Source organism: Pseudophryne corroboree, chromosome 8 (assembly GCF_028390025.1).
Source record: "Pseudophryne corroboree isolate aPseCor3 chromosome 8, aPseCor3.hap2, whole genome shotgun sequence".
NCBI lineage: Eukaryota > Metazoa > Chordata > Amphibia > Anura > Myobatrachidae > Pseudophryne > Pseudophryne corroboree.
In genome coordinates this window covers 15,413,572-15,436,293 of record NC_086451.1, presented here as the reverse complement: position 1 = coordinate 15,436,293, position 22,722 = coordinate 15,413,572, and the positions used below count along the sequence as shown (strand labels likewise).

General features: G+C 48.2%; 1 protein-coding gene across 4 annotated transcripts in view; it reads left to right on the top strand.

Moving 5' to 3' along the window:
* Positions 1-22,722, top strand: part of GARNL3 (GTPase activating Rap/RanGAP domain like 3) — a 429,083-nt gene that overhangs the window by 322,914 nt on the left and 83,447 nt on the right. For all 4 annotated transcript variants that reach the window (XM_063935955.1, XM_063935954.1, XM_063935953.1 and 1 more), the window contains 6 exons: positions 147-245; positions 7,823-7,926; positions 17,457-17,565; positions 18,172-18,217; positions 18,800-18,906; positions 20,293-20,408. In XM_063935955.1, coding sequence (XP_063792025.1) covers positions 147-245; positions 7,823-7,926; positions 17,457-17,565; positions 18,172-18,217; positions 18,800-18,906; positions 20,293-20,408 — 581 coding nt within the window. The remainder of the gene's footprint in view (positions 1-146; positions 246-7,822; positions 7,927-17,456; positions 17,566-18,171; positions 18,218-18,799; positions 18,907-20,292; positions 20,409-22,722) is intronic.

The window sequence follows — 22,722 nt, the reverse complement described above, 5'->3', positions numbered from 1 at the left end:
TGGGCGGCTCTTCACATGCGATTTGTAGCAGACGCAGTTCTGAGAAAATCGCAATTTCTGTCTCAATAGTGATCCAGGCTGAATAAGGCCCCTCGTTTGGTCATTTTCTCAGTGTTTGACGATCAGGATTTCTCCTTTGATTCCAGAAGCCGGAAGTGAAAGTTTCCAAAAATTATTGAACTTGCTTGGAGACACCATCACGCTGAGGAGCTGGATCGGCTACAGGGGAGGACTAGATACCAAAAGTAAGAACCCTCTTACTGTACGCATACTGTGTCTGTGGCGGTCCAGGGGCATTCTGTCCCTCCTGGAGAGGGTCATGTTGGGAGTTATGGGGTGGTCATATCCTAGGGCAGAGGTTCTCAAACTCGGTCCTTGGGAGCCCACACAGTGCATATTTTGCAGGTAACCCAGCAGGTGCACAGGTGTATTAATTACTCACTGACACATTTTAAAAGGTCCACAGGTGGAGCTAATTCTTTCACTTGCGATTCTGTGAGGAGACCTGCAAAACATGCACTGTGTGGGCCCCCGAGGACCGAGTTTGAGAACCTCTGTCCTAGGGTCTCCCTTGTTATTAATTCCAGAATCACAGTAGAACATTGGGGGTCATTCTGACCCGATCGCACGCTGCAGTTTTTCGCAGCGTAGCGATCGGGTCAGAACGGCGCATGCGCTGGCGCTTGGCCGCCCGTCGCTGTGCTACAATCGCCTCTGCCTGATTGACAGGCAGAGGCGGTCGATGGGCGGGAGGGGGCAAAACGGCGGTGTTTGGACGCCGTTTTGTGGGCGTGGTCCGGCCAACGCAGGCGTGGCCGGACCGTGCGGGGGGTGGCTGCGGACTGAGGCGCGATGAGTAGCTCCCGGCCAGCACGCTAAAGCTGCGCTGGCCGGGAGCTACTCTTGAAGTGCAAAGGCATCGCCGCTGTGCGATGCCTTTGCACTTCTGCGGGGGGGGGGGGCGGCACTGACATGCGGGGCGGACTAGACCTGTGCTGGGCGTCCCCCCACATGTCTGAGTTCATGATCGTAGCTGTGCTAAATTTAGCACAGCTACGATCAACTCGGAATGACCCCCATTATTTATAGGCTTACCATACAATCCCTTTAAACCGGGACACTAATGAATTACACAGGTTCTGTGGCTGGCTGACTAAAGCCTGCATGTCACCTGGTTGTAATCAGCCACAGAACCTGTGTAAACCATAAGCATCCCAAATTAAAGGGACAGTATGGTAAACCTAATTATTTAAGAAACACTAACTGTTAGTGGAATTTTACTGCAAAGTTGAAAACTTTTTAAAGCTCCACGTTAGCGATGTCAGTAAACACACGTGATAAAAATAAGAATTTACTTACCGATAATTCTATTTCTCGGAGTCCGTAGTGGATGCTGGGGTTCCTGAAAGGACCATGGGGAATAGCGGCTCCGCAGGAGACAGGGCACAAAAAGTAAAGCTTTTCCAGATCAGGTGGTGTGCACTGGCTCCTCCCCCTATGACCCTCCTCCAGACTCCAGTTAGGTACTGTGCCCGGACGAGCGTACACAATAAGGGAGGATTTTGAATCCCGGGTAAGACTCATACCAGCCACACCAATCACACCGTACAACTTGTGATCTAAACCCATTTAACAGTATGATAACAAAGGGAGCCTCTGAAAGACGGCTTCCTACAACAATAACCCGATTTTTGTAACAATAACTATGTACAAGTATTGCAGAATAATCCGCACTTGGGATGGGCGCCCAGCATCCACTACGGACTCCGAGAAATAGAATTATCGGTAAGTAAATTCTTATTTTCTCTATCGTCCTAGTGGATGCTGGGGTTCCTGAAAGGACCATGGGGATTATACCAAAGCTCCCAAACGGGCGGGAGAGTGCGGATGACTCTGCAGCACCGAATGAGAGAACTCCAGGTCCTCTTTTGCCAGGGTATCAAATTTGTAAAATTTTACAAACGTGTTCTCCCCCGACCACGTAGCTGCTCGGCAGAGTTGTAATGCCGAGACCCCTCGGGCAGCCGCCCAAGATGAGCCCACCTTCCTTGTGGAATGGGCATTTACATATTTTTTGCTGTGGCAAGCCTGCCACAGAATGTGCAAGCTGAATTGTACTACAAATCCAACGAGCAATAGTCTGCTTAGAAGCAGGAGCACCCAGCTTGTTGGGTGCATACAGGATAAACAGCAAGTCAGATTTCCTGACTCCAGCCGACCTGGAAACTATATTTTCAGGGTCCTGACAACATCCAGCAACTTGGAGTCCTCCAAGTCCCTAGTAGCCGCAGGCACCACAATAAGCTGGTTCAGGTGAAACGCTGACACCACCTTAGGGAGAAACTGGGGACAAGTCCACAGCTTTGCTCTGTCCGAATGGACAATCAGATATGGCTTTGTGAGATAAAGCCGCCAATTCTGACACTCGCCTGGCCGAGGCCAGGACCAACAGCATGGTCACTTTCCATGTGAGATATATCAAATCCACAGATTTGAGTTGTTTAAAACAATGTGATTTTAGGAATCCCAAACTACGTTGAGATCGCCCAGTGCCACTGGAGACATCAAAAAGGGGTTGTATATGCAGTACTCCCTTAACAACTTCTGGACTTCAGGAACTGAAGCCAATTTCTTTCTGGAAGAAAATCGACCGGTCGAAATTTGAACCTTAATGGACCCCAATTTGAGACCCATATACACTCCTGCTTGCAGGAAATGTAGGAATTAACCTAGTTGAAATTCTTCCGTGGAGCCTTCCTGGCCTCACACCATGGAACATATTTTCACCTAAGCGGTGATAATGTTGTGCGGTCACCTCCTTCCTGGCTCTGACCAGGGTAGGGATGACCTCTTCCGGAATGCCTTTTTCCCTTAGGATCCGGCGTTCACCCGCCCTGGCGTCAACGCAGCTGCGGTAAGTCATGGAACAGACATGATTCTTGCTGAATCAAGATCCTTTCTAGTATCTCTTGAAGTTCCGGGTACCAAGTTCTTCTTGGCCCAAACCGGAACCCCGAGTATAGTTCTTACTCCTCTCCTTCCTATCATTCTCCATACACTGGGTATGAAAGGCCGAGGAGGGAACACATACACCGACTGGTACACCCACGGTGTTACCAGAGCGTCCCAGCTATTGCCTGAGGGTCTCTAGACCTGGCGCTTCATGTGGGACGCCATCATAACCACCTTTGGTCTTTCCCAACGGTTTACAAACATGTGGAAACTTCCAGATGAAGTTCCCACTTTTCCGGGTGGAATTCATTTATGCTGAGGAAATCTTCCTAGTTGTCCACTCCCGGAATGAACACTGCTGACAGTGTTATCACATGATCTTTCGCCCAGCGAAGAATCCTTGCTGTCATTGCCCTCCTGCTTCTTGTGCCGCCCCGTCTGTTTACGTGGGCGACTGCCATGATGATGTCCTACTGGATCAGCACCGGTTGACTTTGAAGCAGAGGTCTTCCTAGGCTCAGAGCATCGTAAATTGCCCTTAGCTCCAGTATATTCATGTGGAGAGAAATCTCCAGACTTGACCACACTTCCTTGGAAATTTCTTCCTTGTGTGACTGTTCCCCAGCCTCTCAGGCTGGCATCCGTGGTCACCAGAACACAGTCCTGAATGCTGAATGTGCTGCCCTCTAGAAGATGAGCACTCTGCAGCCCCCACAGAAGAGACACCCTTGTCCTTGGAGACAGGGTTATCCGCTGATGCATCTGAAAATGCGATCCGGACCATTCGTCCAGCAAATCCCCCTGAAAAGTTTTTGCGTGAGATCTGCCGAATGGAATCGCTTCGTAAGAAGCCACCATTTTTCCCAGGACTCCTGTGCATTGATGCACTGATACTTGGCCTGGATTTAGGAGGTTTCTGACTAGGTCGGATAACTCCCTGGCTTTCCCCTCCAGGAGAAATACCTCTTTCTGGACTATGCCCAGAATCATTCCTAGGAACAGCAGACGTATCATCGGAAAACAGCTGCGATTTTTGGAATATTTAGAATCCACTCGTGCTGTCGTAGAACTACTTTAGATAGTTCTTTTCCGACCTCCAACTGTTCTCTGGAAACTTGTCCCTTTCAGGATATCGTCCAAGTAAGGGATAATTTAGATGCCTTTCTTCTTTTAAGAATCATCTTTTCGGCCATTACCTTGGTAAAGGCCCGGGGTGCCGTGGATAATTCAACGGCAGCGTCTGAAACTGATATTGACAGTTCTGTATCACGAACCAGAGGTACCCTTGTTGAGAAGGGCAAATTTGGACATGGAGGTAATCCTTGATGTCCAGGGACACCATATAGTCCCCTTTTTTCCGGTTCTCTATCACTGCTCTGAGTGACTCCATCTTGATTTGAACCTTTTTATGTAAGTGTTCAAAGATTTCAGATTTAGACTATGTCTCACCAAGCCGTCTGGCTTCAGTACCACAATATAGTGTGGAGGACTAATACCCTTTTCCTTGTTGTAGGAGGGGTACTTTGATTATCACCTGCTGGAAATACAGCTTGTGAATTTTTTCCCAATACTGCCTCCTTGTCGGAGGGAGCCGTTGGTAAAGCAGGCTTCAGGAACCTGCGAGGAAAAAATGTCTCGACTCTCCAATCTGTACCCCTGGGATAATACTTGTATGATCTAGGGGTCAACTTGCGAGTGATCCCACTGCGCGCTGAGACTCTTGAGACTACCCCCCCACTGGTGGAGGGCTTCTTTTCCTGGGAAGGGGCTGCCTGCTGCAGTCTACTTCCCTTTCCTCTATGTCTGGGCAGATATGACTGGCCTTTTGCCCGCTTGCCCACATGGGAACGGAAGGATTGAGGCTGAAAAGACAGTGTCTTTTTCTGCTGAGATGTAACTTGGGGTAAAAAGGTTGGATTTCCCAGCTGTGGCCGTGGCCCCCAGGTCCGACGGACCGACCCCAAATAACTCCTTCCCTTTATACGGCAATACTTCCATGTGCCGTATGGGATCTGTATCACCTGACCACTGTCGTGTCCATGACATCTTCTGGGAGATATGGACAACGCACTTATCTTGATGCCAGAGTGCAAATATCCCTCTGTGCATCTCGCATACATATATATAGAATGCATCCTATTAAATGCTCTATATCAATAAAATATTTTTAGTCAGGGAATTCGACCAAGCCAACCCAGCACTGCATCTCCAGGCTGATGGCGATCGCTGGTCGCAGTATAACCACCGTCTGTGTGTATATACTTTTTAGGATATTTTTCCAGCTGCCTATCAGCTGGCTCCTTGAGGGCGGCCGTATTTGGAGACGGTAACGCCACTTGATAAGTGTGTGAGCGCCTTATCCACCCTAATGGGTGCTTCCCAACGCGCCCTAACTTCTGGCGGGAAAAGGTATAACGCCAATATTTGCTATCGGGGTAAACCCACGCATCATCACACACTTCATTTTATTTTATCTGATTCAGGAAAAACTACAGGTAGTTTTTTCACTTCCACATAATACCCTTTTCTGTGGTACTTGTAGTATCAGAAATATGTAACAGCTCCTTCATTGCCCTTAACGTGTGGCCCTAATGAGGAATACGTTTGTTTATTCACCGTCGACACTGGATTCAGTGTCCGTGTCTGTGTCGACCGACTGAGGTAAATGGGCGTTTTTTATAAAAAAACCCTGACGGTGTTTCTGAGACGCCTGGACCGTTACTAATTGTTTGTCGGTCGTCTCATGTCGTCAACCGACCTTGCAGCGTGTTGACATTCTCACGTAATTCCCTAAATAAGCCATCCATTCCGGTGTCGACTCCCTAGAGAGTGACATCACCATTACAGGCAATTTCTCCGCCTCCTCCAGCATCGTCCTCATACATGTCGACACACACGTACCGACACACAGCACACACACCTGGAATGCTCTGACAGAGGACAGGACCCCACTAGCCCTTTGGAGAGACAGAGGGAGAGTTTGCCAGCACACACCAAAAAACGCTATAATTACATAGGGACAACCTTATATAAGTGTTTCTCCCTAATAGCATCTTTATATATATATTTATATCGCCAATTTGTGCCCCCCCTCTCTGTTTAAACCCTGTTTCTGTAGTGCAGTGCAGGGGAGAGCCTGGGAGCCTTCTCTCCAGCCTTTCTGTGAGAGAAAAAATGGCGCTGTGTGCTGAGGAGATAGGCCCCGCCCCTTTTACGGCGGGCTCGTCTCCCGCTCTTTAGTGAAGTTTGGCAGGGGTTAAATATCTCCATATAGCCTCTGGGGGCTATATGTGAGGTATTTTTAGCCAGTATATAGGTTTACATTTGCCTCCCAGGGCGCCCCCCCCCAGCGCCCTGCACCCTCAGTGACAGCGTGTGAAGTGTGCTGAGAGGAAAATGGCGCACAGCTGCAGTGCTGTGCGCTACCTTTAGAAGACTGTCAGAGTCTTCAGCCGCCGATTCTGGACCTCTTCTAACTTCAGCATCTGCAAGGGGGCCGGCGGCGCGGCTCCGGTGACCATCCAGGCTGTACCTGTGATCGTCCCTCTGGAGCTAATGTCCAGTAGCCAAGAAGCCAATCCATCCTGCACGCAGGTGAGTTCACTTCTTCTCCCCTCAGTCCCTCGTTGCAGTGATCCTGTTGCCAGCAGGACTCACTGTAAAATAAAAAACCTAAGCTAAACTTTCTCTAAGCAGCTCTTTAGGAGAGCCACCTAGATTGCACCCTTCTCGGCCGGGCACAAAAATCTAACTGGAGTCTGGAGGAGGGTCATAGGGGGAGGAGCCAGTGCACACCACCTGATCTGGAAAAGCTTTACTTTTTGTGCCCTGTCTCCTGCGGAGCCGCTATTCCCCATGGTCCTTTCAGGAACCCCAGCATCCACTAGGACGATAGAGAAATGGGGCTTTACACTTACTGACATCCGTTCTACACCCCCAGCTGCAATGAGGACCTCTGACAGTGGGGGGCGCTGTTCCTGATCTCCTGTGTGCAAAGGCAAATTGTATAGTTATGGAAAGTCGTTACACTGATTGGGATTATATAAATTTAAGTGTAGGCAAAGGAAGTGAGTCCCCAGCAGCGTACTGTGAGTAAAGCCATAGACTTGGGTGGGGCACACGATGATCCCAGTTCAAAGGAGGAGGATTTCTGTGCTGTATTGGGTGACTCTGCAGTGGGGGCACCCGGGCAATGAGAGGGTCTCTGCTATGCAGTCAGTGCAGCCTTATTACCCTGTATACCAGTGATGGCTAACCTTGACACTCCAGCTGTTGTTGAACTACACATCCGAGCATGCCCTGCATCAGTTTTGCTATTTGACCTTGCTAAAACTGATGCAGGGCATGCTGGGATGTGTAGTTCAACAACAGCTGGAGTGTCAAGGTTAGCCATCACTGTTGTATATTCCAGCATCAGGCTGTATTTTTATTATACCCGGGAGTGAAGGTAGATTGGGGGCCCCTACTCAGATTTTATATAGGAGCCGAGGGCCACGGCCATTGTATAATATATTTTTTTATTTCCATCTGGTGGAGGAAAATGTTAATTTCACCCCTCACATACTGAACGTTTGCCCAGAGGATTCCTATATCATTTACACCCCCTGGAAGTATGAAATAGTTGTTGCATCTACAGTACAAGCGCATCCTGGTATAATTATCATCTTTTCCTGCCTCCCAGCCTTAGGGACCAGAGGTGATCACAGGTATAAATGCAGCAGCCTGCAGAGAGATAAGTAACTGCATTTACAGCCAGAGTGTGGGGCCCCCTGGTGGCCAGAGTGTTAACGACGCCTCGGCTAGGTGTGAATACTGTGTTGACACATTCATGAAGCTGGAACGGATTTAATTTCCTGCGGTTTCTTTGCAGATGACACAACGGGAATACATTCCGTCTACACTGTTTACCAAGGGCACGAGATCATGTTCCACGTCTCCACCATGCTACCGTACTCTAAAGAGAACAAGCAGCAGGTACGTTTATCACCTGCGCAGGGTGATGTCAGCGCTTGGTAAGGGGCGCTGCCTCATCCTGAGCGTCAGCCGGCATTGCACTGTATGGGCACACCTGTTGTTGGCGTTCAGTGGGCGTAACGCCGAACCCGCGACAAAGAAATGGTAAGGTATGGCATACCCTGAAGCCGCGGTGCTGGGTATTCGCTGAGCCAGTGTTGTTTTACGCTCCGACGTTCTGTACAATGACAGCTGCTTGGGAAAGGGGTTATAAAACCAAGGGGTAGATTTATCAAAGCTTGGAGAGAAGTAAAGTAGAGAGAGAGAAATAAAGTACCAAGCAATCCGCTCCTAACTGCAATGCTACAGGCGATGTTTAAAAAAAAGACAGCAAGAGCTGATTGGTTGGTACTTTATCTCTCTCCACTTTTATCTCTCTCCAAGCATTGATAAATATCACCCTAAGTGTTCTCAAAGGATGGTCACCGACACCTACAACGCACAATACAGATATTCTCCCCTAGCTATGTGTGGGGGCCTGAGGGCAATCGTCCCAGCTGCCCTGTTGTTATTCTAGTACCGTTTACAGTAGAAGCTGTAGCTTTCCCCACGCACGCTTCGCCGTCTGGCCACCATGTTGTAAATTTAGATGCCACCGTCGGCCTCTTCTACTGTCCCCGATAGCCCAGACGCTGCATAGAATCTTATGTGTCCACGTGTAAAAGAAAAATGAAAATGAAATCTGTGGCCTTTCCTGAGTGTTCCCACAAGAATGCCCGTCTGCGTCACTGGAAGCTGTCGTCTCATTACTGCATTCTACAGCATGACCAGTTATGACCTGATTCATTCCCATTGTAGTGTTACAGAGCTTCTGTCTCACCTGGAGGCCAGCATTAGTGATATAGGTGGTCATTCCGAGTTGATTGCTAGTTGCATTCGTTCGCTGTGCAGCGTTGAGGCAACAAAAACGGCTCTTCTGTGCATGCGTATGCGGCGCAATGCGCACGCGCGACGTACTATTACAACGAACTATGTCGTTTCACACAAGGTCTAGCGAAGCTTTTAATTCGCACTGCTGGCCGCAGAGTGATTGACATGAAGTGGACATTTCTGGGTGTCAACTGACCGTTTTCAGGAAGTGTTTGGAAAAATGCAGGCGTGCCAGTAAAAACGCAGGCGTGGCTGGGCGAACGCAGGGCGTGTTTGTGACGTCAAAACAGGAACTGAACAGTCTGAAGTGATCGTAAGCGCTGAGTAGGTTTTGAGCTACTCTAAAACGGGTCTGGGACTCCAGGTCGACAACAAAAAGGTCGACACACCTTAGGTCGCCGTCAATTGGTCGACACACCTTGGATCGACATGGACAAAAGGTTGACAGGAACAAGGTCGACATGGAAAAAGGTCGACATGAGTTTTTTATGTTTTTTTGGTGTCGTTTTCTTCGTAGAGTGACTGGGAACCCCAATTAGTGCACCGCGTCCCCTCGCATGGCTCGCTTCGCTCGCCATGCTTCGGGCATGGTGCCTTCGCTCCGCTTCGCTCGGCACAGATTACCGTTCCAATCGTAGTCCACGTGGATCGTTAAGTATGAAAAGGTTCCAAAAAAGAAAAAAATTGTGAAAAACTCATGTCGACCTTGTTCCTGTCGACCTTTTGTTCATGTCGACCTTTTGGCCATGTCGACCAATTGGCGTCGACATAAGGTGTGTCGACCTTTTTGTTGTCGACCTGGAGTCCGGATACCATCTAAAACTGCACAAAAAAACTTTGCCGCCGCTCTGCGATCTTTTCGTTCGCACTTCTGCTAAGCTAAAATACACTCCCAGTGGGAGGCGGCATAGCGTTTGCACGGCTGCTAAAAACTGCTAGCGAGCGAACAACTCGGAATGACCAGCATTGGGCTGTTTTCTGTCAGTACATGGTCATCTCCCAGATATAACCCTGCGCCGGATACAAGTGTCACTGGCACCACCATGTTATATCAGTCACAGACACGTCTGGTCGTGGCCTTCACTGTGGAGGAGATGTATCAACCATTGGAGAGAGATAAAGTACCAACCAATCAGCTCCTACCTGTCATTTTAGAAACACAGCCTGTAACATGACAGGTGCTGATTGGCTGATACTTTATCTCTCTCCATTTTAGCTCTCTTCAAGAGGATCATCTCCCCCTTTGTGTAGCTTGTTGCATTGGGGAGGAATAATCAGGATAATTAGATCAACTCTAATTTAATGGTCCTCCTGGCGGCACTGTTATCAGAGTGGGTGGGGCCAGCAGCTGTCATTGTCCCATGGCACTCTCTATACGTCATCCAGGACCACTATTATACTATGTGTGAAGTCCCCCTGACGTGGGGGATTTATAGAGAAATTAAGGTTACGAGGAATTGCCGAATTTCCTTATGAATTAGAATGAACATTTTTTTTACACATATAAAAGACGGCGCGCTCCGCCTGCAGCGCCGGGAAGCAAGAGCTTACGGGCGTGTTGGGCCAAATTCCACTTCTGTCGTTAATCAGGCTCGTGTGACGCCGACACGGATGCCACTGTGTGTGACTGGGAATCAGCACCTATAGGGTTATAATGTCATTTTCAGTACTATAGTAATATAGAAACATCTGAGCGCAACAGTAGTGAGAACATTATTCAGTATACAGAATGAGCATTCATGAGACATAGGAACCTGTACAGCGATATAATCCTGCGGCTGTCCCGCGGTATTGAGCTGTGGGCGCAGGCTCTGATCCGGGGGTCAGTATATGTCAGTGCTGCGGATCTCGCATCACGTTGTACAATCCCTGCGTGAAAGGAAAGTAGCAAATTATACTTACCGATAATTTCATTTCTTCGAGGTACTCCATGGCAGCCATTACTCTGGGGACTTATCCCTACTCCTAGGTTTTAGACAGGAAGTTTTTTCTATTTTAGGCTCCGCCCCCTCTGGGAATATAGGTCCGTCCTCTCCTGGCTTCCCCCAGTCTTTGAGTGTCTCTTTAACGGAGCCTAAGAAAAAACAAAGATATATCGAGGTGGGAAAACTGTAGGCTGCCATGGAGTACCTCGAAGAAATGAAATTATCGGTAAGTATAATTTGCTACTTTCTTCTATGCTACTCCATGGCAGATATTACTCTGGGATATACCAAAGCATCCTAGTAGGGAGGGAAATAAACCACGCAGAGCCCAAATTATGCTTAAAGTAATAATTTTTTATGCAGTTGCTTCCTTGAGTACCGCTTCTCCAAAGTGACCACCAGAGACATCTAAGCCATAGTGTCTGGTGAATGTATGGATAGACGACTATGTCGCCGCCGCACATATCCCTCTTATCGACACCTGCGCTCTTCTTGCCCAGGATGTAGCCACAGCCCTCGTAGAGTGTGCCTTAATGTGGTCTGGAACTGGTCGGCCATTTTCTTGATAGGCGAACGCAATCAGTTCCGTAATCCATCTAGCAATCGTGTGTTTAGAAGGTGCTTCACCTCTTTTGACTCCAGGGTGTAAAACAAACAGATTTTTTACTTTCCGTAAATCTTTCACCCTTTCTAAGTATATGGAGACTGCCCGCAAGACATCCAGCATATGCAACCTCTCTTTGTAATCATCTGTTGGGTATGGAAAGAAAGATGGTAGAATGATCTCCTGGCTTATTTGCACCTTGATGGTTGTTACTGCAAGACCCATCTGAAAACCTTCACTTAGAAACTGCAGTACCTGCGGGACTCCAACCGTAGAGATTTCTGCGTCATTCCCCAACCAATCACCAAACTTCCTCCATACTCTATAATAGGACTTTGAAGAAATATTTTTCCTTGCCTTCATAAGTAAGGTAACAACCTGCTCTGAAAGACCTTTACTTCTCAGGATTGACCGCTCAACTTCCACACCGTCAAATGAAGACTCTGCGGGTTCGGATGACAGATTGGTCCTTGTCGCAGTAACTCTGGTTCTATTGGTAAGGTCCATGGACCCTGTATCGCCATTCTGAGGACTGTGGGAAACCACACTCTGTTTGGCCAATGGGGTAGAACTATTATAACTACCGCTTTTTCCTCTCTGATTTTTCGTAGAACTCGAGGTATCATTGGTAGTGGAGGGAACACATAACTGAGGCTGAAGTTCCATCTCTGGGAGAGAGCATCTGTCCCGCTGGAACTTGAGGATTGGTATCTTGAAAAGAATCGCTTCACTTTCGTGTTCTGAGATGTGGCCATCAGGTCCACCTGAGGGAACCCAAACCTCTGCGTTATTAAGTGGAACACATGAGGATTTAGCTCCCATTCTCCCGGTAATACATTGTGTCTGTTCAGGTAATCCGCCACTAAATTGGATTCTCCTGGGACATGAAGGGCTGGATTTTAGGTTCTGTTCTGCCCAATCCAGAATTTTTGCTACTTCCACCCATAGATCTCGACTCCTGGTGCCTCCTTGACGATTTAAATATGCCACGACTGTCACATTGTCCGAGAATACTCTTAGATGAGACTGCACCAGCAGTGTCTGAAAACAACATATCGAGTTCCACACTGCCCTCATTTCTCGTTTGTTGGAAGACATGAGTTTTTCTTGGGTGGACCATAACTGCTGACAGGTGTGATTTAACAGATGACCTCCCCAACCTGTGGCACTTGCATCTGTTGTCAAGACAGCGTACTTGGGCTGCACTAAGGACACTGACCTTTGGCTTAGGCTCTGATCTATCCACCAATCCAGGGACTTTTTTGCTCCTTGAGTGAGGATTATCTTGTGGTCTAGGTCTCTGCCTATACTGACCGCTCTGATTATGTCCCACTGAAACGTTCTCATTTTCCACCTGGCCCAGGGTACTACTTCTATCGTAGAAGACAACATCCCCACAAGACTCAGGCCTAGGCGGAGTGAAATGCTGTCCTCTACCTGAACTAGGGACGAGAGATCTTGAATTTTTTTGCATCGGTCTTCTGACAATGCCACCGTGTACTTCTTTGAATCTATCCGAACTCCTAGGAACTGTATGTTTTGAGTTGGATCTAATTTGCTCTTCTTCCAGTTCACTAGCCAGCCATGAGCTTGAAGAATCTGAAGAGTCCTCTGTACCACTATTATTAGTCGCTTTCGTACTCGCACAAATCAGCAAGTCGTCCAGGTACGGCCACAATGCTATGCCCGTCACTCTCATATGCGCCACTAGAGCTAGGAGAACTTTCGTGAAAACTCTTGGTGAGGAAGACAGGCCGAACGGCAGGCAGGTGAATTGACGATGTTTTCCAAGGACGTAAAACCTTAGGACTCTCTGGTTGTCTTTGTGAATTGGCACGTGAAAGTAGGCGTCTTTCAGATCTATAGAGGCCATAAAGTCTCCCTGCTTTGTCCCTAATAATATGGTTTTCAGCGTCTCCATGTGAAACCGTTTCCTTATAAGGAATTTGTTTAATCTTCTTAAATCCAGAATTGCCCTGAATTCTCCCAATGGTTCCTGAATCAAGAACATCCTGGAATAAAAACCTCTTCTCTCCTCTGCCACTGGTACCTTTCCGACTGCCTATGCTTTGAAAAGGTTTTTTTATAATATCTTGAAAAGCTGTTATCTGTTCTTCTGACGTTGGAATCTTTGATTTTACAAAATTCCACCCCGTCGGCTTCCTTATAAATTCTATATGATAACCCTGGGAGATTATCTTTAACACCCAGGCGTCCTGAGTTGACTCTTGCCATTGATCTGCATATTTCATTAATCTGCCTACTACGGGCGCAGTACTCTGGGGTATCATATAGTCAGAATTTTTTATTGCCTCTTCTGGCGGACTGACGAAAGGACTGCCTGGTAGTTGTTGGAGTATATCTACTATACTGTCTACCTGGCCTGTATGACCTGGCTTCCTTAAACTGTTGTTTAGGCGAGGAAACTCTAAACCTTGATTTCCTATCATATGCCAGCTTCGCAGATTTTCCTCCTGACATGACATTGATTATAGATTCTAGCTTACTTCCGAAAAGGCGAGAGCCTTCATAAGGAAGAGCTACCAATCTGTTTTTAGAATGGACATCTGCCGTCCAGGTACGTAACCACAGTGACCTTCTAGCCGCTACCCCTGCTGCTAATGATTTTGCCACATATTCGACTACCTCAAGAGAGGCCTCACACAGGTATTCCACCGCCTTCATTATCACAGCCAGGTCTTTCTGCAGGTGATGTCTGGATACCTGATCCTCCAAATCACGGTTCAGGTTGTTCCCCCACAATCTCAGGGTTCTGGTTGTTGACGCCATCGCTACCCCAGCCTTTAGCGTCACCGCTGATGCCTTATGGACCTTTTTCAAGGAACTTTCAACCTTCTTGTCCATAGCATCCTTAAGCACCGCACCATCTTCCAACAGGATAGTGGTTTTGGAAACAACTTCTGCTACTGCAGCATTCACCTTAGGCAATTCACACCACTTCACAAACTCCTCATCCTGTACTGGGAACATACGATCCAATCTTTTCATGTAATTAAGACGCTTATCTGCACTTTGCCACTGTACTGACATAATTTCCTTCAGTACTTTATGCATCGGAAAACATCGGTTTTTCTTAATCCTATCTTCAAATAAAGGATCCTGAGCATCATCCTCCTGTGCTTCATCCTTAATATTTAAAGCTCTATACATATGCCTGAGTAAGCTATCCACTATATCCAAATTAAATGATCTATCTGTCTCCTGAGCCTCCTCAGACTCTGCCGGAGAGGGACTATCATCATAATCCAATACCACAAGACTATCCGATTCATCTGCAGCGTCCAGACTTGTCTGTGACCTGGACCTTTTAGTCCCCTGAAGTTCCATTAGTTCATCTTTCGTTACGAATGACTTTTTCATCCATTCCATAAGATCTTGCATTTACCTAGATTGGCCCTGGGATGCTTCACAATCATCACATAATTTGCTATGTTTATCTCCAGAAAAACTCTTTTTACATCCAGAACAAGCCAAATGATGCTTCTTTTTACATGTTCTCTTCCTGGGAATTTCAGACACACTGCAACCAAAATAAACAGTATCCTAAACACCCTAACTACATAACATAGTGCCCTAAATGAGATTGCTTACCATTCCTGGGCACATGTAGGCGTGGAGCGAGACCTTTCTTTATCCATAGCCGCTGTATAATCCTCCTGCAGCACTTTCACTTTAAGTCCTGCAGCGTCCCTTATTACTGGGATCCCAGTCTCACTCTCAGCTGTGGACCGCGCCATCTTAGCAGCCTTTAAACCCTGCTGCCGGCCGGCGCATGCGCAGATCGATCCGCGACGTCTTCCGGGATTCAAAAGGCGCACTTCCGCCCTCCAGGCTCCAGCGTCTAGGCGGTCAGCTAATCAGCAGCAGTGGGAGCCGGAGGCACTTCTACAGCAATAACACTCATTCCTCCTTTAATATCCTGGCGGCGGTGGGCGACATGCACTTCCACAGGCAGCAATACACCCGCTACAGGTAACCTCAGCATCAGAGTGGTGGCGGACATTTCTACTGCCACAGGCAGTAATTATAGTTTCTCCTCATATAGTGGTGGCATTCAGCATTTGTACTGCCACAGGCAGTAATTACAATGCTCCCCATGGGTCCGTACTCCGGGTGCCAAACCCCCTTCCAGCCGCGGCTCACAGAGGCGCATTAGGCCGGGAAAATCCTGGTAAGCCTCATATTTGTCAAAAAAACAACAACAAACAACTACTCTGCCACTACCTAAGGAGACAGGAAAAAGACTGGGGAAGCCAGGAGAGGACGGACCTATATTCCCAGAGGGGGCGGAGCCTAAAATAGAAAAAACTTCCTGTCTAAAACCTAGGAGTAGGGATAAATCCCCAGAGTAATGGCTGCCATGGAGTAGCGTAGAAGAAATGAAGTTTTCCTGCAAGTCCAAGGTCTTCGTCCTATTCAGTTAATCAATAAGAAGAAATGAGACTCCCGGGAGTGTCATGTGATCTGCGCGGATTACAGGGTGTCGTGTCTGACCTTCTGCATCTAATATCATTACATGTAATGCCTGCAGACAGGCGACGTCTGAGGATGAGCACCTACAGGGCCTCACTGTCAGCTGACGGCCGCTGGGATTAATTCCAGCCGAGTTTTTATACAACCGTGCTGTTACCCAGTATCCAACGTTCTATTACATATAACAATTACAGGGGAAGATTTATCAATGCTTTGTGAACGATAAAGTGTAGAGAGATATAGTACCAGCCCATCAGCTCCTAACTGCCATGCCACAGGCTGTGTTTGAAAAATGACAGCTAGGAGCTGATTGGCTGGTACGTTATCTCCATCCACTTTATCTCTCTCCAAGATTTGATAAATCTTCCCCATAGTCATAAGTAATAACCGTAGCATTATGGTAACGCTAGTAATAATCATTCATATAACCGTAGTAATAGAACTAGTATAGTCATTCTGACTCGTCAGTTATAGCGCAGGGTGTATCGCCGATGCCGGATGCGGTCATGTGGTCTGCCGGCGGCTTCTTTGTGTATCGCCTCCCCACCATGTCAGTAGCAGTGAGGAGACGACGAGGGAGCAGCTGCCAGCAGACCATGTGACCTCTCCCAGCAGCGTGACGGCGTCAGCTCCAGATATCCGTAAGGAGATGAGGCGTCCATTTCTGGGGTGTGGTTTAGAAGATCTACGAGAATCAGAGACGACCCCATATAGTCAGCCAGGGTCAAAGGGTCGCAATAGAAAAGGCTGACAGGGTCAAAAGGTCAACATTGAAATGATCGTCACAGAAAAGGTTTTTTTATTTTTTATGCATTTTCTATGTTTTATTATATGTGACCCAATTGTAGCAAACATAGACCATCGCGGGGTCACTTAGCTGCCACGCTTTGGGCAAGGGTGCTATTCCCAGTCCTGGTCCAAGCAAAGGCTGAAAAATCCCCCAAAACTCGTGTCCATTGTCATTTTGACTGTTTGACCCTGTTGACCTTTTACCTGTCGACCTTTTACCTGTCGACCTTTTGAACATATTGACCTAATGCATGGACAGGACTGTGACAGTGTCCCGTTACCGGCTGTCTCTCTGCCCCCCCTGCAGACAGATCCGGTCTAAAGATCGACAGTGTCTGGGTCGACAATGTTTAGGTCGACCACTATAGGTCGACAGTCACTAGGTCAACAGGGCTTCAAGGTCGACATGGGTTTCTAGGTCGACATGTGCTAGGTCGACAGGTCAAAATGTCGACATGCATTTTTCACATTTATTTATTTTTTTTAACTTTTTTCGACTTAACGATCCACGTGGACTATGATTGGAACGGTAATCTGTGCCAAGCGAAGCGGGTTCCCGGTCACTGTACGCAGAAAACGACACAACCCCCCCAAAAACAAAACAAAAACAAACCTCATGTCGACCTTTTGACCTGTCGACCTAGCACATGTCGCCCTAGACACCCTGTCGACCTTCAAACCCTGTCGATCTAGTGACTGTCGACCTATAGTGGTCGACCTAAACATTGTCGACCTAGACACTGTCGATTCCCTGCAGACATGTCAGACCCACGAAAGAGTCCACTGAAGACCTTGTCTGTGTTTTCCAGGTAGAAAGAAAACGTCACATTGGGAACGACATTGTGACCATCGTCTTTCAGGAAGGGGAGGAGTCTTCTCCGTCTTTCAAACCCTCCATGATCCGATCTCACTTTACCCGTATCCCTTTCCAGCTGCTTAAGTGACATTAGAAAAGAATATTTAGGAAATCTCCCAAAACTAATAGGGTTTAATGTAATTTCACAAGCTAGCATTGTGATGGTGATGTGTTAAACACCCGGGGACATATGTATCAAGGCTTGGGGCAAGATAAAGTACCCACCATCCAGCTCCTGACCTATTTCAAACATAGGGGCAGATGTATTAAGCCTGGAGAAATTATAAAGCAGTGATAAGTGCAAGCTGACAAAGCACAAGCCAGTCAGCTCCAATATGTAAATTGACAGTTAGGAGCTGATTGGCTGGTGCGTTATCACCTTGCACTTATCACTTCTCCAGGCTTAATACATCTGCCCCAGTCTGTAACATGGCAGTCAGGAGCTGATTGGTTGGTAATTTATCTCTCTCCACTTTATCACTCTCCAGTGCTTAGTACATCTGCCCCCCAAGGTCTGTAACTGCGGAATGACCGATACGGCTGCGCCCTTGTGTCGGGGGCTCCTCTGCGCTATTTCAGCTCATTCGCAAAAGTTTCTAAAGTTTAACTTAATGACCAGTAAATATTTGTTGCCTCTTTTCATTGAGTTTCCTTAATTAAAGCTCCAGATATTTTCGCCTTAGTGAGATACAACAAACAGAACGACAGTTACAGGTGAGTTTTGCACTTATATTTTTATTTGCCTTGCCTTCCTAGGGCCAGATTCAGGGGTGACGCACGATCGATTAGTTTGCAACGGGCATATGGTTTCAGATCTGCGCAACAGCGGTCGCAATGCAGCTTTAGTCGCAGTTTCATTGACAGCTAGCGACCGTCTAAAATGCAGGCGCATCTCGACCGTTTCGGGGGCGTTTGGCATAGATCCGATTGTGTGACTGATGCGTCTTTGGACGCAAGTGGTGGATCTGAGAAATCGCCAGTGGTCCTATCGTACAAAAAGGCGGCTGCTGCAGCATTTGCGTAACTTTTCAGATCCGCTGGGACTGAAGACGCAGCACAGACTTGAATTGCGTCCACCCCTCAATCAGGCCTATAGACCGGTGTTTCCTATTACCTGGGTGCACACTGATAATACAGGATTTGGGGGGATTCCATACAACTCATAGCTTTGTAAGAGAACTTGCCCAGGGCTCCCCCCATTCATTATACGTAATGTGCTGGAATTATGGGGAGTAGGTCTCTACCAGACTATAATAATCTCCATTGCTTTTGTTTCCCCCCTTCGTTCTACCTGAGGCTAAAAATATTTTCGGAAGAAAGCGTTCCGCTGTTTGGTCCCCCTCTCCCTTCTCCACCTGTCTTTACTGACCATCAAGAATTCAGGGATTTTCTTCTAGTAAAACGTAAGTTTCTTTCCTTAAACGTTCCTAGTAAATGTCACCTAACAGAAGAAAATGCATTTCCAGTAGTATCTCATTAGATAATACAGTTATTGATGCACAACGACCTGTCCGTTTTCGGATGCCTAAGCTGAGAGAGTTAGATTTGGGTAGGTTATATTGTTTCTGTGCAGGGTACATACTGGCTGCTTTTGCATGTAGCCCACAAATACTGGCTGCCTTATATTTACACTGCAATTTAGATTTCAGTTTGAACACACCCCACCCAAATCTAACTCTCTCTGCACATGTTACATCTGCCCCACCTGCAGTGCAACATGATATTGTCCAGTTACTTGCTTTTTTGCGTTACTTACACACCTAAATCAGGCACCGGATGACAACCCCCTGTACTGCAGTTATTATTTAGTTGTCCACAGCTGGAGAAGATCTCACCTATCCAAACTTTAATATACTCCAGATCACATTTCGGAGGATGTGCCATGGGTACTGAAAGAGCCCTAGCTACCCTATACAAAAATAGGGTTTCCTTATTGGGGATATGTATCAAAGGTTGAAGAGAGATAAAGGGATCTATGGCCCTCATTCCGAGTTGTTCGCTCTGTAATTTTCTTCGCATCGCAGCGATTTTCCGCTAATTGTGCATGCGCAATGTTCGCACTGCGACTGCGCCAAGTAAATTTGCTAAGAAGTTTGGTATTTTACTCACGCATTACGAGGTTTTTTCTTCGTTCTGGTGATCGTAATGTGATTGACAGGAAGTGGGTGTTTCTGGGTGGAAACTGGCCGTTTTATGGGAGTGTGTGAAAAAACGCTGCCGTTTCTGGGAAAAACGCGGGAGTGGCTGGAGAAACGGAGGAGGGTCTGGGCGAACGCTGGGTGTGTTTGTGACGTCAAACCAGGAACGACAAGCACTGAACTGATCGCAGTGGCAGAGTAAGTATCGAGCAACTTTGCTAAGCTAAGATTCACTCCCAGTAGGCGGCGGCTTAGCGTGTGCAATGCTGCTAAAAGCAGCTTGCGAGCGAACAACTCGGAATAAGGGCCTATGTTCTAACCCTTGAAGAGAGATAAAGTGGACGCAGATAAAGAACCAGCCAATCATCTCCTAACTTCCATGTAAAAGGCCGTGTTTGAAAAATGACAGGAGCTGATTGGCTGGTACTTTTTCTCCGTCCACTTTATATTTCTAAGGGTGAATGGCCACACCTCCTGTGGTTAGGCCACTACTCCTGGTACGGTGGACGCATTATAACGTATATCGCTTTAGCTCGTGTGCGTCAGTGAAGGGGACACTTTGGGACTTTTACAGTATGACTTCTGCATCGTGTGTGAGGGACCACAGAACATTTGTCCATCTAATCTCTCCTAATGTCCTTCATGACGCAGTAATAAATGGCGAGAAGGCGACTCTGGAAACGCAGACCTTTGCGCAGAAGAGACAGCGGACGCTGGACATGTTGATCCGTTCCCTGTACCAGGATCTCATGCCTGATTTACATAAGGTAATCCTGAGTAATGATTATTTCCCGTCGCTGTTGTGAAATATTCCGCCTGAGTGTCGCCAACACTGCAATCTGTCAGCTGATATTTATATACGGAACATCTGCTGAGAGCTTGTCATCCAGCCAATGTGCCAGAGATTCCTATTCATCCCGCAGTTATCATTGCCTGTATTGTCCCCCGCACGCCCTGCGTCGCTGTCTGCTGCTCCTTCTCAGGCAGCACACTGGCTTATCTCCCACTAATTCTATATATTCATATATTCTTCTGTACATGTCCATAGGTGGGACGGCCGCGTTATCCTAGCATCCATAGGCAGGACGGCCCTGTCATCCTAGCGTCCATAGGCAGGACAGTCCTGTCATCCTAGCATCCATAGGCAGGACAGCCCTGTCATCCTAGCATCCATAGGCAGGACAGCCCTGTCATCCTAGCATCCGTAGGCAGGACAGCCCTGTCATCCTAGCGTCCATAGGCAGGACGGTCCTGTCATCCTAGCATCCATAGGCAGGACGGTCCTGTCATCCTAGCGTCCATAGGCAGGACAGCCCTGTCATCCTAGCATCCATAGGCAGGACAGTCCTGTCATCCTAGCGTCCATAGGCAGGACGGCCCTGTCATCCTAGCGTCCATAGGCAGGACAGTCCTGTCATCCTAGCATCCATAGGCAGGACAGCTCTGTCATCCTAGCGTTCATAGGCAGGACAGCCCTGTCATCCTAGCATCCATAGGCAGGACAGCCCTGTCATCCTAGCATCCATAGGCAGGACAGCTCTGTCATCCTAGCGTTCATAGGCAGGACGGTCCTGTCATCCTAGCGTCCATAGGCAGGACGGCCCTGTCATCCTAGCGTCCATAGGCAGGACAGTCCTGTCATCCTAGCATCCATAGGCAGGACAGCTCTGTCATCCTAGCATCCATAGGCAGGACAGTCCTGTCATCCTAGCATTCATAGGCAGGACACCCCTGTCATCCTAGCATCCATAGGCAGGACAGTTCTGTCATCCTAGCATCCATAGGCAGGACAGCCCTGTCATCCTAGCATCCATAGGCAGGACGGCCCTGTCATCCTAGCGTCCATAGGCAGGACAGCCCTGTCATCCTAGCGTCCATAGGCAGGACAGCTCTGTCATCCTAGCGTTCATAGGCAGGACAGCCCCATCATCCTAGCATCCATAGGCAGGACAGTCCTGTCATCCTAGCGTCCATAGGCAGGACAGCCCCGTCATCCTAGCATCCATAGGCAGGACAGTCCTGTCATCCTAGCGTCCATAGGCAGGACAGTCCTGTCATCCTAGCGTCCATAGGCAGGACAGCCCCATCATCCTAGCATCCATAGGCAGGACAGTCCTGTCATCCTAGCATCCATAGGCAGGACAGCCCTGTCATCCTAGCGTCCATAGGCAGGACAGTCCTGTCATCCTAGCGTCCATAGGCAGGACAGCCCTGTCATCCTAGCGTTCATAGGCAGGACATCCCTGTCATCCTAGCGTTCATAGGCAGGACAGTCCTGTCATCCTAGCGTCCATAGGCAGGACAGCCCTGTCATCCTAGCGTCCATAGGCAGGACAGCCCTGTCATCCTAGCGTCCATAGGCAGGACAGCCCCATCATCCTAGCATCCATAGGCAGGACAGTCCTGTCATCCTAGCGTCCATAGGCAAGACAGCCCCATCATCCTAGCATCCATAGGCAGGACAGTCCTGTCATCCTAACATCCATAGGCAGGACAGTCCTGTCATCCTAGCGTCCATAGACAGGACAGTCCTGTCATCCTAGCGTCCATAGGCAGGACAGCCCCATCATCCTAGCATCCATAGGCAGGACAGTCCTGTCATCCTAACATCCATAGGCAGGACAGTCCTGTCATCCTAGCGTCCATAGGCAGGACAGTCCTGTCATCCTAGCGTCCATAGGCAGGACGGCCCTGTCATCCTAGCATCCATAGGCAGGACAGCCCTGTCATCCTAGCGGCCATAGGCAGGACGGCCCTGTCATCCTAGCATCCATAGGCAGGACGGCCCTGTCATCCTAGCGTCCATAGGCAGGACAGTCCTGTCATCCTAGCGTCCATAGGCAGGACAGTCCTGTTATCCTAGCATCCATAAGCTCTGTCATCCTAGCGTTCATAGGCAGTACAGTCCTGTCATCCTAGCGTCCATAGGCAGGACAGTCCTGTCATCCTAGCGTCCATAGGCAGGACAGTCCTGTCATCCTAGCATCCATAGGCAGGACAGTCCTGTCATCCTAGCGTCCATAGGCAGGACAGTCCTGTCATCCTAGCGTCCATAGGCAGGACAGTCCTGTCATCCTAGCG